This window comes from Dryobates pubescens, chromosome 22 (assembly GCF_014839835.1).
Source record: "Dryobates pubescens isolate bDryPub1 chromosome 22, bDryPub1.pri, whole genome shotgun sequence".
In the NCBI taxonomy this organism is placed as follows: Eukaryota; Metazoa; Chordata; class Aves; order Piciformes; family Picidae; genus Dryobates; species Dryobates pubescens.
The window spans coordinates 16085710-16104101 of NC_071633.1; the positions used below are offsets into that span (position 1 = coordinate 16085710).

Genomic DNA, 18392 nt, shown 5'->3' on the forward strand with positions numbered 1-18392 from the left:
CCCTTTGCTTACAGCTTCAGCCAAAGTTTTGGGAAACATGGAGGAAAGTGTAATACTCTATCGAGAGGAAGAGGAAGGGCTGGAGCTAGTGGCTACAGCTCAGGATCTGCCATCTCCTCCAAACCCTGTGCAAATCAGAGCAAGCCATTCAACTTCCCTGGGGCTCCCTCAATAAACAGGGGTTGGGGGGGGGGAAAAATGTTACTCCAACAAGGAAAAACAACAACAGAGCAGATCTTTAGGTCAAGTACATCAACACAGCAGAACAATACCAAAATGACATCAGCCAAGGAGCTGAGACTGATTTCTGCCCCCTCTCTTGTATCCAAACCGCTGCTAACACATGAATAATGCTGTCAACAACAGATGGGGAACGCTGGCCAGCTTTGTGGTGAGGGAGACAAGAATGCAAAGTGGACAGAAATCTCCAGCTCTGCACTTCCATGACATGGCAGAAATGCTTCTCTTCAGAGGAAGGAGATTGGGTCATTCTTCTATGAACTAAGTGGAAGTGATTATGCAGTGCCAGGTAGGGCTGGAGCCTTCCTGCATTCACACCCTCCTGTGGGCTACAAGGAGGGATGATTATCTGTGGGATCTGTTGAATACTGGGTTCAGGTTTGGGCCCCTCACTACAAGAGGGACATTGAGTCATTGGAGTGTGCCCAGAGAAGGTCAATGAAGCTTATTAAGGGTCTACAGCATAGTAATCATAAGGAGGCTGTTCAGCCCAGAGAAAAGAAAGCTGAGGAGAGATCTTGTTGCTCTGTACACCTCCCTGAAAGGAGGCTGGAGCCAGGAAGGGGTCTGGCTCTTCTCCCAAATAAGACGACAAGAGGAGCTGGCCTGAAGTTGTTTTAAGGGAGGTTTAGGTTGGACATTAGGAACAATTTCTCCCCAAAAGGGGTTGTCAAGCCCTGGACCAGGCTGCCCAGGGCAGTAGTGAAGCCCCCACCCCTGAAGGGATTTAAAGACTGTGTAGATGTGGTGCAGAGGGACATGGTTTAGTGGTGACCTGGCAGTGCTGGGTTAATGCTTGGACTTGATGATCTTTTAAGGTCTCTTCCGACCAAAACTATTCTACGACACATTAACAGGACCAGGGAGCTTCAGGCACATCCGTGATGTGACACTCATTCCTTTCCCTCCTGGTTGGTGCCACAAGCACAGCCAGGAGTACTGGGGATGCTTAGGGGCTGCTGTGTGGCTCAGACCTTTCTTCACCTGCTCTGAGGGCTGAATTCCTGCTCACCACCAATATCATCCAAAGCACTCAAAAAATCTGTAGATTGCTCCTCTAATCATTGCACAGAAATCTGTCAGAGGACCTAAACTCAGTGTCAAAGCAAAAGTGGGATTTAGCTGCAGTCAAGGTTGCTACAAAATACCCTGAGCAGATTTCTCAACCTGGAGCTGCCGATTCTAAAACTCAAACCAACCCTCTTCATGTGACTGACCAGAAGGGTCCTGCCAGCACACTGGAGTTTGTCTCCTGGCAGTAGTAATTCCTACCACCCTTCCAGTGGGATGCTTCCTGCAGACAGGCTTCATTTCCCAGCCCTGCTACAGGACAAAAGGGGAGCCCTGAACACAGCGACACGGGATGCTCCAGGAGCCAGGCACCAACTGCGAGCCGAAGCTGCCCTCCACTGGCTGCGAGGGAAACAGCTCTGCGATGGGAAGGTCAAAAGCTGCGCGGCTGTGCCTGTGCAGATCCCTCTCTTGCCCGTAATTACAGGCAACAGTCACTTTTCTCTGCCTTGTGTTGCAGGCACAAGACGTAGGAGTCGGAAGCTTTACAAATAAGCAGCAACCTGGGGAGTTTGGAGGCGTTATTGTCTGACAGCACCAGGTCCCACCACCCACAAGTCATCCAAGCGTCCCTAATGAGCTGAAATGGGAGATTATCTCCTACTGCTGATTGCTCTCTAAACCAGTGAGTGAGGCACACGCTGGAAAGTGAACCTCCCCCAAAATTTTGCTGGATAATAATGCCACCCGAATGCTGATGTTTAAATACGGGCATATAACCAAAGATTAAGCTGAAACACTGAGGCAACCTTCACTGTCAGAGTAAACACACAGAAGGGATACAATCATCATATTTGATTAGAAATAATATGTATCAAACCCCCACTCAGCCATCAGCATCTGTAAACACTTGAAAATCCTGAATTAGTTAATATTATTTGAGCAACCTGGTATAGTGGAAACTGTCCCTGCTCACAGCAAGGGGGCCTAGAATGAGATGGTCTTTAAGGTCCTCTCCAACACAACACATTCTACAACAATTCTATGCTTATGTACAGCCCAAATTTTCCATTTGTGCAACCATATAACAGCTACAACATGAATCCTCACAGCACAGCACAGAACAAGCACCAACCACAAAAGAGTAGAGGAAAACCTTTCCAAGTGTCAGGCAAGAGGAAGAAAACCCTGAGATTGTCACACAGGCTCACGGAATGTTGGGGGCTGGAAGGGACCTCTGAAAATCGAGTCCATCTGCCCTGCCAGAGCAAGGCCATGGAATCCAGCACAGGTTGCACAGGAACACATCCAGATGGGGCTTGAAAGTCTCCAAAGGAGACTCCACAACCTGCAGTAGCTAATTTGGCTCAACACTGCCAAGGTGCAGCAGTAAATGTTTTTCAAGGGCTGCTTCCTAGGGCAACCAGATTTAAGTCTTCTACTCAGTTAACCTTTGTGAAGATTTCAGAGGCAAAGTAGCAGCACTGCAATACCTGAATGCATGTGGACCATGCCCCGCAGGGGCAGAGCAATGCTTGACGTTTAACACCATATAACGGCATGTGCCCCGTGCAAAATGCCCAGGTGATGTATTACTACACACAGCCCACAATGGCAGGACAAGGATCACGAAAAAAAGATTAGGGACATTTGACTTAGTGCCTGAAGTTCATGAAAATTGATTTTTAAATGAGGACGTGCTGCACAAGAGGAGGCGAGACACAAGCTGGGAAGGTGGCCCTGGGTAGCAGTGGCAGCACAGGCAGCTGCAGGCAGCACTGGCAGGCAGGTTGACTGTGAAACCTTGGAAGACACTACCACTGGCCAGGCACACTGATCTCTGCCAGCACAAGCCAAATTGCTGAAAATGAGAGCTTGCCCTAATGGTCTTCAACCCCTGTCTATGTTGCAGCACTCACAAAGGTTGAGAAAAAGTTCTTTCCATGCTAACCTGGAACTGCAGAAGCAAGTGTCCATACTGAAAGCAGCAGAATAAAAGAATTGCTCAAAATGTCACATTTTTTTTTGGTCCCCATCAGAGAAGTGCTAAGAAATCTTCCAGAAAGCCACATGCACTACCCCCTGCTGACCAAGCTCTTTGATATTCCACACCTTTGAAGCTTCCTTTACTAATAATGAGCAAGAAAATGAGGCATTTCACTCCTCTTGCAGCAGGAATGTGCTTAGTCCTGTTGCAGCAGTGCTAGACCTCCGCACTCTTTCCCCACACTGTTCCAAACCTTCTTTCACCTTTGCTAAGGGTCTTGCTCTGTAATGAGCACTCCTCAAGCACACTAACGATTCTCATCAGTTTCTCACTGCTCCTGATTTTGCTTTTCTTACAAAAGCAGGCTTTGCAGTGTGTGCTGCTTTTCATCTCCAAGGAGAAGTCAGCCAGGGTACCAGGTGAGCTCCATTGTTATTTCAACTTGTTCTCAAGTCAATTTAAACAGAAGATGAGATTTTTCAACAAGGTCTCCTTCAACCCAGCAGGAGCAGCTCTTTGTAGGAGCATGCAAAGGAAACACTTGAGCTTTGGTGTGATCCTCTACTGCCACCAGCAGTTAAGACATCAAAAGCTGGGAGGGAAGCAAGATTCCCCTCGTTAGCTCTCTCCATGGTTGCAACAACGCCAACACAAGCAGGCTACTCACCCAAATTTGGTGGAGAGGACACCTCCCACAGCAGAGCCGATGATGATGCCTATTCCAAAGCAAAACCCCAGCCTCCCCAAAGCAGCAGCACGCTGGGAAGGAGCAGTCAGATCTGTAATAACCTTCTGAGCACCTGCAGGGAAAAAAAAATGAGAAATCCCTCAAAATAGGCTTGTCACAGGGTGTGAGCCCCAGATGTATACATTTCTAGGCCACAGAAGCAGTGCATTGCTACAAAGTGATCCTTGCAAGCCCAGGGCATGTGTTTGTACACACTGCTAAGTGGAATTGGTTCAGTCCATCAGCCATAGGAAATAAAAACACTCAAACCACTCCAACTCTTCTTCACAAGTGACAAAAAGAGACTTAACACTCTATCAGCTTGAGTCCTCCTGTACAGGTTGCGTGGACTTCCAGTAGCTAAGGCTTGTTTGTGGTTTTTACTAGTAACACCTAGGGAAAGCCAGCTGAAGCAGAACAGCTTGGGAGGTGTAATTGACAGTAGTTTTGTAATCATGCTTTATTTTGACCAATATGCTCATTTTACTGGGAGAAAGGGAAAAGTTCAGCTATAAAACATCCTGGTTGCAAGAAAGCAGCTGAGAAGTTTGTGATAACACTGCTGCTAGCAAGTGTTTGCCACCCACATCTGGGAGCTGAAGTCCAAGTAATTTACTCAAGATCATACAGGAGATTGGACCTTGGACTGCAGGCTATTAGCCCTACTTTCCATAATCAATATACTTGCTGCTTCACGTTCTCATTTCACCCCAGATGACCATCAAATGTTGCTCCTGCCCTCCTTCATGCTGCTGAGCCTGCTGACTTGAGCCTGAGGTGAGGATAAAGTTCTTCACAGAGAGCGTTGTTAGCCATCGGAATGTGCTGCCCAGGGAGGTGGTGGAGTCACCGTCCCCAGAGGTGTTCAGGAGGGGACTGGACATAGCATTTGGTGCCATGGTTTAGTAGTCATGAGGTGTTGGGTGACAGGTTGGGCCCGATGAGCTCTGAGGTCTTTTCCAACCTTACTGATTCTACGATTGCCAGCAACATGAGCAACAAAGAGAAAAATCAGGCAATAAAAGCAATTTGGAAAGCCACTCAGCCCTGACTGACCTTACCTGGTAGCCCATGCATGAACAGTCCTGGCACCTTGGAGAGGAAGAGGAGGGGGATGCTGGTGGAAATGGATGTGAGCAGGAAGAAGACAGTTCCAGATGCGCAGGAAAGAATTAAGGCTGCTCGGGTACCAAACTGATCTGCAAACCTGGTACAGAAATGGTACAAGGCTGTCAGAAGTGGGACTGTTCAGGTCCTTACAAGTGTGACACAGCTAGATGGATGGAGCTGCAGGGCCATCTTCCTCTCATTGAGCCACCATGAGAAGGACTGGTCAGATTCTCAGAAGTGCTCAGAGAAGCATCCAGATCGGGCCCTCTGCATCAGCCCCGTTCTTAGGGATGTGTTTTCTGACAACAGCTGTGCTGGAGGATTGAGTGTTATTGGGACTAATTTTAAAGTGCATATTATGGTAGTGTCCAAGGGCCTTTGGAGATCCTTGAAGTGCTACACACCACGCACCAGAGGATCCTGTCATGCTCACAGCCTACATCAACAGCACCTCCTCCACTGATTACTTTGGTGATCAGTAGCAGGACTGAGAAGAAAAGCTGGGTTCTTTCAGCCTCACTTTAGTCTCCTGTTACTGTTTCCCCCCACACACACACTTTTAGGGCATGCATTCCCCCACCATCAAGTTTTTTGGGGGTTATTTACATTTCATTAGGAACAGGAATGAGCCTCCCCCATGGTAGAAAGGCAGAAAACCTGAGTCTTTGCCACTCTTATTTTGATAGATGAGCTTAGGTGCCTCAGTTCCCAAAGATCCATGCAAATCTAGCTTTGTATTCCACACTGAGATGGCTACAGTGAGAGTCAGCTGTAGAAATAACACAGCCCTCAGCTATTTCCATTGACAGCTCTACTTCACATCAACAAATACCATCCTTTTTTCATTTTTCAGGTTCCCCAGTCACAAGACATTTCTAAGGTTACACATGGCTATAAAACTTTTGCAGGATTAAGCCATTAGGACCCAGGCTCGGGGGGCTCTGGTAGTTTAAGTCTGTTCCCACTATATTGTTATGCCTGAATGTGTGTCATTAAAGCATAGCTAAGGCAATATAAAGGCTGCTCCTATGTTTTGCTATTGCTAATGATAGCATTTATTTTCCCCTTGACCATTTATGAAATCTTCCACCATTTCAACAGGACCATGAACCAGAACTAAATGCCTTTTTGCCTTTCTTATTAAAGCATAGAAATGCCTGGCCTTTCTCAGCTATCAAAAGGGGTCATGAGAATTGTTCTCACTTACCTTCCAAAAATGGGACCTCCCACAAGCTGGAGGACACCAAAGGTTGTCTGGAGGTAGCCAAACCCCAGTGAGTCCAAACCCAGGCTCTTTGCCAAGTACTAAAAACAGAAGAAGAAAAACAAGACAAAACAAAATCCCAACAGGTCAGGGAAATGAAGTATGGTATACTTCTGAATAAAGAGCTTAATGCCTGCCTGTGAAGAGAGGACTACAGCTCCAAAGAAGCCCTTCCTTCAGCCCCTCATAACCACAGGCAAAAATCTTCCCTGGGTCAGACATATTTTGCTTAGCAAAGACCAAAAGCCTCCATCCCACACCATCTGCAGGGTAATGTGATCAGGGCCATCAGTTTTGCGCTCTTTATCTTTGCAATCCAACACAGCTGAACATGTTTAGCCTCTGATAAGGGGGATGAGCTAGATTTAAATGAGCTTTACTGCCTCCAGGTGCTGCATCTAGAGCGGCCCAGGCACCACCCGGGAGACAACTGTGGCAAGGTCTTGGAGCCGTTGTTTAATCAAGCCAGCTGGAGCCAGTACAAGCACGATGTGGTCTAAACTTTGCCTTTACTTAGCATCTGGATGGTACACTCACAACCTGAGCTTCCAACCCACCCCCCCACCCCCCAATACACACACTCTGTAGAGCCACAGTCCTTTGGGGTTGGTTGCTTAAAAAGTGTACACTCAAGGGACAGCTGTTTCTGATTCAGGAGTTTGTTTTGTGTCATCTACTTAGGGCTGTTCAAAACTCTCAGCCCAGTTCAGCTCCCAGAAGGTATAGAGGTGCCCCAGTCCTTCCCACTGCCTTCTACATGCTCTGCACCCAGGACCCCAAACCCCTTGTAATTGATTAGTGATTGAGTACTTTGATCTCCTACAAATAAACTCTCTCTCTCTCAGCCTCAGGGCACCACAGGCTGTTCTAGTCTCAGAAGGAGGGAGCAGTTTGTTTCTAGAGGCACAAAACCAGTGGAAAGACCTCCCAGGAGGTGTGGGCTCATATGAGACAGGGTTTGACAGGCATATCATAGATCCAGGAGCTCACAAGAGCAGGAAAGCTGCCCATCAGAGAAGGACCTGAGGATGTTGCTCAATATGAGCCAGCATGTGCCCAGGTTGCCAAGAAGCCAGCAGCATCCTGTCCTGGATCAGCAAGTGTGACCAGCAGGACCAGGACAGGGATTATCCTCCTGTAGTTGGCACTGGTGAGGCTGCACCTTGAGTACTGTGTTCAGTTTTGGGCTCCACACTACAAGAAGGACATTGAGGTGCTGGAACTTGTCCAAAGAAGAGCAATACAGATACTGAGCGGTCTAGAGCACAAGTTCTGTGAGGAGCAGCTCGGGGAACTGGGGTTGTTCAATCTGAAGAAGAGGAGGCTGAGGGGAGACTTTTCCACTCTTGCCTGAAGGATTGTCAAGCCCTGGAACAGGCTGTCCAGGGAAGTGGTGGAGTGACCATCCTTGGAGGTGTTTAAAAGATGTGTAGATGTGGCACTTAGGGACATGGTTTGGTGGTAGTCTTGGCAATGTTAGGTTTATGATTGGACTTGATGATCTTAAGGGTCCTTTCCCAACCTAAATGGGTCTATGAAACCAGACAGTAGAGTCCAGTAAGTGAGAAGCAATGATTCCCACTCTTAGCTGGTTTCCAATGCCATCAGAAAAACCCACCTCTGATCTGAAACCTCTGATTTCTGCTGCCTGCTTGTTAGGTCATTCTCCCATGGCATGCAGGAAGATACAAACTACAGCAGCTTCACCCAGGCCTATCAGGCCAGGAAAGGGCTCTAGGTGCTACTGCAGTGCAAATAATAAATCAGCTTTTACTACCTGGGCACACCCTGAGCACAGTCACAGCTTGCTTGCTAGGTAGGAATTCATTTTCCACTCTCCTGCTAGAAACTCTCTTCTGACTTTGCTGGAAAACTACATAGCCTGGGGTTGAAGGCAAGATGTGCTGTGAAGCAAGACAATCCATACTCACAGGCATGATTCCCAGCTGCATGAAGACAAAGGTCAGGTCTAGGGTTGTAATCAGGTAGGTAACCAGGATCACTTGTTTCCTCTGGACCTCTCCTAAGTGGTTGCTCTCCTCCAGGGTCTTGCTCTTCATTCCTGAGGCTCCTTCCATACCTGCAGAGTTGGCTTTTGTGCTCATAGTGCTAGTGGAAGGACTTACTGACAGGCTGAAAGATGACACGAAGGTAAGGTGCAGAAGCTGTGTGTACAGTCCAAAGCTTACAGTGTGAAAGCTGCTGAGTCAGTGTGCCAGGGATTTAGTTTTTCCTTGTTTGTTTTTCTTTCTTTGTCTCCTCTTTGCTTGCTTGCCAGGCAAGATCAAAGGTAACCACACATCAAGCCACAGATATCATTCTTCAGCCTTGTCTCAGGTGGGCTCACTGCTTCAGGCACCATCACAACGAAGTCCAGACTGAGAGTCCCAGTGGGGTGTAAGTGGACATTGCCCCAAACAAGAGCACGTGACAACCTCTTCAAGTCTTTAACTATTTCACTGCTTTCATTCTGCTGGCCCAGAAGAGACTACTGTTTAGTTTCTTCATGAAAGGTACTTTGATTTTCTTTTTTGGAGGTTACAAGTGAAACTTGAGCAGCTATTTCCAAGTCTTCATGCTTCTTCATAGAATGGCTTAGGTTGGAAGACACCTCAGAGATCATCTCCTACAACCCCCCTGCCATTGGCAGGGACACCTAGACTTGGTTGCCCAAGGCCTCATCACATCTGACCTTAAACACCTTCAGGGAGGGGCCACCCATAACCACTCTGGGCAAACCATTCCAGAGTCTCACCCCCTTCATACTGAAGAACTTCCTAAGATCCAGTTTAGCCCTACTCTCCCTCAGCTTAAAACCATTCCCCCTTATCCTATTGCTGGACACCCTTACAAAAAGTCCCTCTCCAGCTTTTCTGTAGGCTCCCTTCAGTTATTGGAAAGCAGCTATAAGGTCCCCTTGGAGTCTTCTCCAGGCCGAACAAACTCAGGTCCCTCAGTGTGTCCCCACAACAGAGGTGCTCCAGCCCTTGGGTCATCTTTGTGGCCCTCCTCTGGACTCACTCCAACAGTTCTGTGTCGTTCTTATGATGGGGACACCAGAACTCCATGGATGCAGTAGTTGAAGTGGGGTCTCACAAGAGCGGAGTAAAGGGGCAGCTCTGCTGGCCACACATGTCTTGATGTAGCCCAGGACAGCTCACGGTGAGCTTCTCATCAACCAACACCCCCAAGTCTTTTTCCTCAGGGCTATTCCCACCCCACCCTGCACCCAGCCTGGATTTGTGCCCAAGGCTGGCCCAGCCTAGATGCAAGACCTTGTACTTTGACTTGTTGAACCTCATGCAGCTGGCACTAAGGTAAAGTTACAGACCCTGGAAGAAGTGTAAGTCCAGCAAGTAGTTAGAGTTGCTCTTATCACCACCTCTAGCTGAGCTACTTTTAATCCCAAGCTGGTCACATGTGAGACTCTGATCAGGCTACAAATTACCAAAATCACCAGATAATGCCAAATACATTTGAGGGGGGAAAAAAGGGGGGGGGGGGGGGGAAGGGCAAAGAATTAAATCCACACAAACCATGAAGCCAACTGCAAAAAATTAAATGAACAAGACTCCTTTGTTTGCTTATTTGTTTACTTGGGGTTTTGTTTGTTTGTCTGCTTGCTTGGGGGTGTTTTTGTTTGCTTTCTTGCTTGTTGAAACCTACAAGTCTGGCTGAGAATTATCTTTATTTTAAAGGGAAGCGGGGGGGAAAAAAGAAAGCAGAGCTCTCAATGCCCTGATTTTGTAGACTTCCAGGACTTTTGGTAGGGAGAGATCCCAGAAGATCTCATCCAGCCTCCCACTTGTACACTACAACTCAGCTGTGGCTTTTTCTAGACCAGCTTTGAAAATCTTCAGGAAAAGAGACTTGTCCCCTCCTTGAATATCTGGGAAAGAAGATTTTGTAATATCTGAATATCTCAATCTGTCCCTCCTGGTATCAGCTGCCATGACCAAGGAGAGGCTTGCTGTGTCCTCTCTGGATCTGCCCTCCCATTAGACCACCCCAGCCTCCTGTTTTCCAAGTTGAACAAGCCTAGTTCTCTCCATCTCTTTCAAAGCTGATGTACTCTAGATTGCTGACCTTCTTCACAGACCTCCCCAGTGTCAAATCCAGTTTGCCCACAACCCTCTTGAACTGGGAAGCTTCTGACACTGAGTCAGCTTCACCAGCACCAAGTAAAGGGGAATAACAGCTTCCCTGGCTGTCCTGATCATGCTCCTCCTCAAACGGCCCACTACATGGCTTGCTTTATTCCTGACACAGACACATCAGCACAGGGACACACAGAGACATTTGCTGGCTTGGATCTGGAGTGGTTGCCAGGGCTCACAGGTTTCCAGCCAAGTCCAAGGAGAGAGAGCTGCAAGATCTCTGGGCATGTCTTTTGATTCAACACATCACCATGGAGCCTGAGGATTTGGTGAAGGCTGCCAGGCTCTACCTCCTGGCAAAGGAGGCAAAAGCCTAAAGGTTTAATGTTTCACTGGGGTGGGTACAGTATCCCTGGAGGCTGCACAGAAACAGCCTCTCACAAACTCAGCCAGAGCATGAGTCAAAAAAGCACCTTTAAGGAATGACTTTCCTGCAGCAACACCAGCACTCAAACAGACCCAGCTCACAGCACCCTAGAAGTCCTTTTTGTTACCCAAGATACCCCAGAGTGTATCCCAGTTTAGCAGCAGTGCTCAACCTTTGGTTCATCTCAGTGCAACACGTCCTGCAGCCCAGCACCGACACCGGCGCTGCCTGGTTTGCACCGGACAGGCACAGCATACAAATTACCAGCAGTGAATAGAAGAGTAAAATTAATGTCAGAGCTCTGGTTTTGGAGGTTTTTGAGACAACCAAGAGAGCAACTCGTGTGAATGCCATGGAAAACACTGCTTACGGGAAGCGTTGCTGACTTGGACTTGAAAAGCAGTCAGTATTTTGACTGGTGAGTTTGTCTCAGCAGCAACCGAAAACAGATCCCAGAGAGGCGACCAAGGGAAGCAATGACTTGCAGATGCAGCCATTCCCCAGCAGATACAAGCCTCAGCCTGCCCAGGGCATGCAGTGCTGACAGCTAACCAGCCACATGCTCTCATTCAGATTTAGCTTCTTTTTACTGGCACTGACAAGGGAAATGGAATAAAATAACAATGAAGTTTAATCTGCAGCCTCTGGGGTGAAGGACAGTTCTCAGAAGCAGAGACCTAAACTTGGTGCCTGCTGTGGAGGTGACCATAGAGAATGAGCTATGATCACCAGATCCTGTTCCTGTACATCACTGGATGCCTCTTGATGGCTCAGCGCCCAAGTCTGCTCCTTAGCATCTCAAATCAGGCTGCAAAAATGTGCCCAAGGGTCCAACTTAGTGCTCTTCTTCTAGCAAGAGTCTCCTTGGGCAGGATCATTTATCTCACTATCCCTGCAGCTGGCATGGACAGGAGAAAGGGAAGAAGGTGGCAGTTTTAAGCCACCTTTACAAGTCATCAGCCAAGCCATGTCCATGCTGCCCTGGCCTCGAGGATGCAGGGGTGGGCTGCATTCTCCAAACTTGGCCAAGACATTGGCAGCCCCAAATCATCTTGGTGTCCTCCCACAACGACTTCTGCACAGGAACTTGGATTTTCCTGACTTTCAGCACCTGACTTTCAAAATCCCATGCCATGAGTCTAGAACCCAAACATGGCAGCACGAGCACCACTGGAAAACCAGGCAGTGTGACCAGTGCAGGGCAAATCCTTCTCCTCCTCCTCTGAACAAGAAGCCTGTCTGAAAATGTCTGTAGGAGTCTAAGCATGGTGGAGATTAATTCCATTTCCAGCTACACCCTGCTGAGCATCCCATTTGCAGCCATTCAGCTGGACTGCAGTCCACTTCATCTGTACCAGTGGTGACAGATGGCACAGGTTGGCTTTGGGCTGGTATCTGAAGGCTCCTCCAGGCTCACTTATAGACTACAGCAGGGATAGCACTGGGTCAATAAAAATAAAGATTGATTTAAAAGCTGGGGAAGAGTAGGTTATGAATAGGGAATGGATTTTCTTGGGTAGGATCAATAAACTTTAAATGGATGGAAGTTCCAGGGAGACTACAGTGAGAGCAAGCAAGGAGATGAATGTCTTGTGATAAAACCACATTGAGCCTTGACACCCTTGACAATTATTCTCAACATTTCTGGAGTATTTATAGTTGCCTTCCCTGATCTGTCTTTCCTGAGACCTATTTATCTGGTGATCTCTGGAAAAACAGAGTAGGGAAACTTGAGAATATATATTATTATTTTTAAGTTAAATAATTATAAAGACTTACTGTTTGTGTTACCTGGGCAGAAATAGTTCCTTAAATCACTGGAAATAGGAAGCAAAGACAGTACATGTGTGGTAAGCAATACCAGCAATAGAAAATGTTGGTTGAAAAAGGATAAATTACAGGGAGATAAAGCCCAAATCCTTTACTCATCTGTATTTTTCACCCAGAGGATGCTTAATAAGGTACCCTGGGTGGGATTCACCTGTCTGCAGAGGGTCAAAAGAAGCTTTACATCCTTGAAAGATCTTTGAAGAGGAAAGTGTTGTCCAGCAATGAAGGGCATCTCTCAGACCTCAAACCTTTTATGAAGGCAAGCTGGCAGGTCTCTAGCTATCCAAAAATCCAGAGGGATCAACCAAATCCTGCTCCAGTGCAGATAAGTCACAGATCTTTGCCCTTGTGGGTATGCACTCATGACCATGGCAAGCATGAGAGCTAGCTGGGAATGCTGGGGAGAGGCTGAGAGAATCACAGAATGGTAGGAGTTGGAAGGGACCTACAGAGATCACCCAATCCTGCAATAGAGCAGGATCACCCAGAGTAAGTCACCCAGGAACATGGCCAGGAGGGTTTGGAATCTCTCCAGAGATGGAGACGCCACCACCTCTCTAGGCAGCCTGGTCCATTGCTCTGGAACACTCAAAGTGAAGAATTTTTACCTGATGTTTATGTGGAACCTCCTGTGTTCCAGGTTGTGTCCATTGCCCCTTGTCTTGTCACTGGACACCACTGAGAAGAGTCTGGCTCCATCCTTCTGACACTTGCCCTTTAGATATTAATCAGCATTAATGAGATTCTCCCCTCAGTCTGCTCTTCCTCCAGCTAAACATCCTCAGTTCTCCTAGCCTTTCCTCAAATGGTAAATGTTCCTCACCTTGTCTTGGGTCCAGCAAAGTTTCCAGCTCTCCATGCAAAGGGAAACTGTGTTTCTATGAGCTGTGTGCTGGGAGGTGCCAAGAGGCATGCAAGGTGCAGGATGAATAGTTGTGAGCACACCTCATCTCCCTGCCCCAAGATTACCCTTCCCCTTCTTGCAGGACGCCACTGCATCAAAGCTAGTGAGCTATTTGGACAAGGAGAGACATAAAACCCTTTATGGAGACACAGCCCTCTGGGAACTATCATCCTGGTGATGTTTCTTAAGCTCTGGAACATGAGAGAGGAAATGGAGGAGCTATCTCGCAGCGATTCCCCAGCAGTGGGAACGCTGAATTGCGGTCATGAGGGAAACTGCTCCACACCAGCCATGGTTGGTGGGAGCTGTCAAATCCACAGGATCAGACCCAATCCCCCTCTTCTCCCAAGCCCATCACCGAGGGAACTGGTCTCATTTGTAGCCTGGTGAAAGATTTATACAGTTAAGCAAATAAGAGCATAGACAGCCTGCTAGTTCCAAAATTACGTCCCATGTTTGTTGACTGATTTATTCCTTTGTCTAATTGTGTTCACAAGAAAAAAAAAAAGGGGGGGAGGGGGGAGGGGGAGGAGGGAAGGCAGCTCACTAATGAATGGAAAAAAGACTCCACATGGCCAGCAAAAAGAAAAACAACCCAGCCATGTTTAGTTTACAAAATAGCAGAGTCTTCAGGGATTTTCATAAAGACTACGGAGACAGTCCAAATCGGCAATGAAATCGGATTCCCGGTGGCTGCTGAACCCTTTTTGGCTCTTTCTATGTGTGTATTAAATTGCAAAAAAAAAGAGAGAAAAGGCAATTATTTGTAATTTGTTTTTCTAAAAATGCTGGTGTGCTTACTCTGCCTGGCAAATTATTATCCTTTTTTTGTGTGTGTGTGAAATGCAACGGGCTATTGTTCCTTCTCCTGGTGAAGCCTTTGTTGCTTAGCATATTAAACTGCAAATCACATTTATCTGTAATATGGCTGGTTGTTATTAAGGGTGGTGGTTGTTTTTTTTATGGTAAAGCCTCAAAGCCCCAGCTATTATCAAGGCTCCATTTGGTGCCCTGTAAACAATAAAAAGGAGCTGCGACTCAGACAAGGGAAAAGACTTCGAGCCTCCTTGCCTTGTAGATAGGGCCCTAACAGCCAGAGGAGTTGAACGACTTCCCTGAAATCACAAAGGAAGTCTGTGGAAGAGGCTGGAGTCAGACTTGATCATCCTTTGGATGCCAGTCCTGTTGTTTAACCACAGGGCAATTTCTCCTCTCTAGTACTCTGGAAAAATTAAACCAAAAGAGAACATTTGCAAACGCTGGAATTTGACAACAAAATATGCAGCTGGGGCAGAGACTGTGTCAATTGTAAAAGAGTTTTGGAAAAATCCTGTGGCCTGAATTCAGGAGAGCTACACCAAGAATAACATGACCAAATAGGAAGAAAAAGCTCAGCTCTTTGTACTCTTCCAGTCTTGCTGGCTCCAGCAGGACCTCGCTGGAGCAGAAGCCTCTTTTGCCCACTCACACCGAGTGGTACCTTGCTTAGGATGATTCACCTCAGCCAAAGAACTCACCCCTAGAGTCACGTCTCAGGTGCTGCCATGGCTGTGTCCCAGAAGCTCTCAAAAATCTACTCCAAAATCTCTCCTGAACAAATAGAAACCCTTCAGATTTCAGTGAGCTGCTGCTGTGTGGCAGAGAAGGGCTGCTGAGCAGCTGCCCATCTTCTTCAAGTGAAGACATCAAAAGACAGCAAAGGCCACCAGCCTTGAGTGGTCTGCTATGCTAGGACATCAAAGAATCAGCAAGATAAAAATGCTGTTCCCTTAGTGGAAGCTCAGGTCTGCTGGGTGGGCTTTCTTCTGGGGAAGGGATGATCTCCATGCTCAAACCACACTTGTTTTAAGCAAGCATGACATGGCCATCTAGGTAGGAAAGTGATTAAAGGAGCAGTTATACCATCAGAGGCTAAGCAGGGTCCAGGCAGACCTGCATCCACCAATAAGTGATGGTGATGGCCCAGAAGCCACAAATGCTTCTGCTGGCTCTGTGGTTGTATCTTCAGTCTACTGGCATGCTGGTGTGACCAACCTTCAGACAACTTGCTGCTGGATAATGGATGAAGCTCTGGGCTCCAAGATACACACTGTATTGGAAGTCCAAGGTTTATAACCAGGGAGTAAGCTAGATGTGACAAGGCCGGATAGACACACACACAAATAAAGCCTGCAATGTGCAATATTTCCTTCAGCCAGTACTCTACAGCCACCTTCTGGAATGGCAGCAATGTCTGGAATGCAAAAGCTGTTTATCATTTAAATAACATTTAAGCCATTATAATTTATATGAGAATTGCAACTGATTGGGGCTGTATGGAGCTTCTTGTTGTGGTTTGCTGTAGGAATGCTGCAGATTTCCTCTGCACACATTACATTCTGTGCACAATGGGAGCCCCAGACGTTTGCAGCTAGTCTCGAACCTCCTGCATTTACCAAAACATTTTCCTGTGTCAGAATCAAACAATTGCCTGATTTATAACTCTCCAGCATTCAGGAGACCACCAGCAACACAATATAACAAGAGTCTCTCTGTCGGTGAGCCGTCTGAGGGAGCCATATGCAGCACAAACTAAACACGGATGTGAATCCAGTGGCTCTGCTAGCATCTGCCTCGGCATAAAGCAGATAGAGAAGGGCAAAGCAGGGGGCTGTAAAACCCTGCACATCCCAGACATGCCATCCCTGCACAGAGCATGTCTGTGCTACAGCCCCAGGCAAATTCTTACCTGCCCAGGACCAGGGGATACCTGACCCTCCTAGCTTTGCTCCACTTGGCTGGTTGCTTTTTCCACATGGACTCAAGACCTGCATGGAGCCAGTGTGGGGTGTAGAGAAAAGGGGCTGGTTGCCCCTGTGCCCAGATGCCCACCCCTTACCTCCCCTCCATGGGTGGGGAATGATCTTACCTTTTGGGCATTCACTACCTGTTGATGGAAGAGGTAAGACAAAGAGGTGATTTATCAGCTGCTCAGAACTGTTGAAATGCACAAATGTTACTAGACACCCCTTGATATATCTGGGCTCTAAACACCTTCCAAAGCCTCAGTCGTGGTCTTTATATTTCTCTCTCCAAGCAAACACCTAATTGCAGCTGAAGGCTTGAATGGGATTTGTAAAGTCAGAGCAAACCCCCAAGTTTGTACTGTTGCAAGTTGGAGCAAAGCATGCAATCCTGCTCATCATCCAACTCACCCAGGAAAGCCAAAGTTTTCAAAGCTCCAGAAGACACCAGCCCTTGAGGATATTTGCTCTGCCATCCACGTCTGCATCCTCTGCATCAGAGGTACAGGCTGTAGCCAGGTCTCCTTGGGGAGAATGATTACAATCATTCATTTAGTTAGGAATACAAGAAAGATGACAGCCCCAGGCCTGCTGGGTTTTTTTGTTCATACCACCAGAAGGCTTCCTCCTGGCTTTCCCATCTGCCCTCTGATTGAATTCACCTGAGACACGAAACAAAACCAAAATTAAGACCATCAAACTTCTTTTTCTTTTTTTTTGCTAGAGGTAGAATTTCCTCATGGGGTCCACAGCACTGAGGTGGTAGAGGAGACTCTTAATGGGTCTTGAGTGGGATATCAAGAGTCTGGGGAAAGACGTTTGGGGGAAATATTCAACTTAAGGTAATTCACTTCAACCAATGCTGAACATTGACTGCAGGGATGTGTCTTCTAAACTTTTCCACTTATCTCTCTGTCAATGCTGGAGTTGTATTCAATCTACTCTGTCACATGAGTAAGTTCCACTTCATCTCAAGCTTCACTGTTAAGAGGTCAGCACCTGCATGGTACCACTCGTTTCTCTTCTTTCCACTCTAGTCTCCATAGGATGAGGATGCATTCCTAACACATTGCAGGGACATCTGACACACAAAAAGACCCTGACCCTGCACACTCTCAAAAGCTCATTGCTTTCTGCAGAATCATTTTGGAATTACACCAGGAGCTATGAATGCAATTTGCCTCTGTACAGAAGCAGAGCAAAGCTTGCATGCTGCTAGGATCCAGCCCCAGCTACAGGAGCAGTTTGGAGTGGGACATGAGCGGCACACAGAAGTTTTCCTAATGGAAAATCCCTAAGAAGTATTTATTTTAAAAAAACATTTCAAAATAATGTTAAAAATATTGTCCCCAAGACAATCCCAGGCTCTCCTGACTCTTTGTGATTGAGCAAAGGTGCTAACACTTGCTGTGGACTTACCACCAGAGAAGGAAAAAGAGCCAAACCATTCTGCAAAGGAGTGGCATTTATGCCCTGGAAAGAGCACAGAGAGGGATTTAGTTCTTCCAAACATGCTAAAGGACAAGAATTTGCCAGCCCAAACCAGAGCTGGCTGATGGTCTTTGCAGGGTTGGATGCTGGCTGTGACCAGGACGTGCTAAATGTTTTCTTCTGCAATATTTGGGTTTGAGGCTTTTTGCTTTGATAATGCTGCCTAATTCAAAGCCATTCCTAGGGCCAAATGCAAGGCTGGCATAAACCAGCAGTGCCTGCACAGTCTTGGGTTGGACTTCTCACCAGCAGTACCATTTGGCCTTCATCAATCTTTTCACACTCTGCAAAGGGTGGAAATAGCCCAAGAAGAGTTTGGAGGGCCGCCCTCCAGTTCACATATTCTGTTTCTTGAACACACAACTTCCTACATCAAAGCCTTCATGCACTAAATCCAGGTCCATCATTTGGTTATCCCAGAAACCAAGCAAGTCCAACAAATGTTCAATCCAGGCTGATTGAGAACCAGTCCTGCCAAAGCAGCAACTGGACTTGGACATTTTACAGTTAGGATGTTTGAC

The 18392-nt window shown here is 47.1% G+C and overlaps 1 protein-coding gene across 1 annotated transcript in view; it reads right to left on the reverse strand.

The window, feature by feature from the left end:
• SLC22A18 (solute carrier family 22 member 18) overlaps positions 1-16893 on the reverse strand; it is a 72588-nt gene extending 55695 nt beyond the window's left edge. The window contains exons 1-5 of the mRNA XM_009899974.2: positions 16792-16893; positions 8271-8809; positions 6283-6380; positions 5027-5172; positions 3906-4038 (exon numbers count right to left, since the gene is read on the reverse strand). Of these exons, the coding sequence (XP_009898276.2) occupies positions 3906-4038; positions 5027-5172; positions 6283-6380; positions 8271-8444 (551 nt within the window). The 5' untranslated portion in view covers positions 8445-8809; positions 16792-16893. The remainder of the gene's footprint in view (positions 1-3905; positions 4039-5026; positions 5173-6282; positions 6381-8270; positions 8810-16791) is intronic.
• Positions 16894-18392: the final 1499 nt, after the last annotated feature.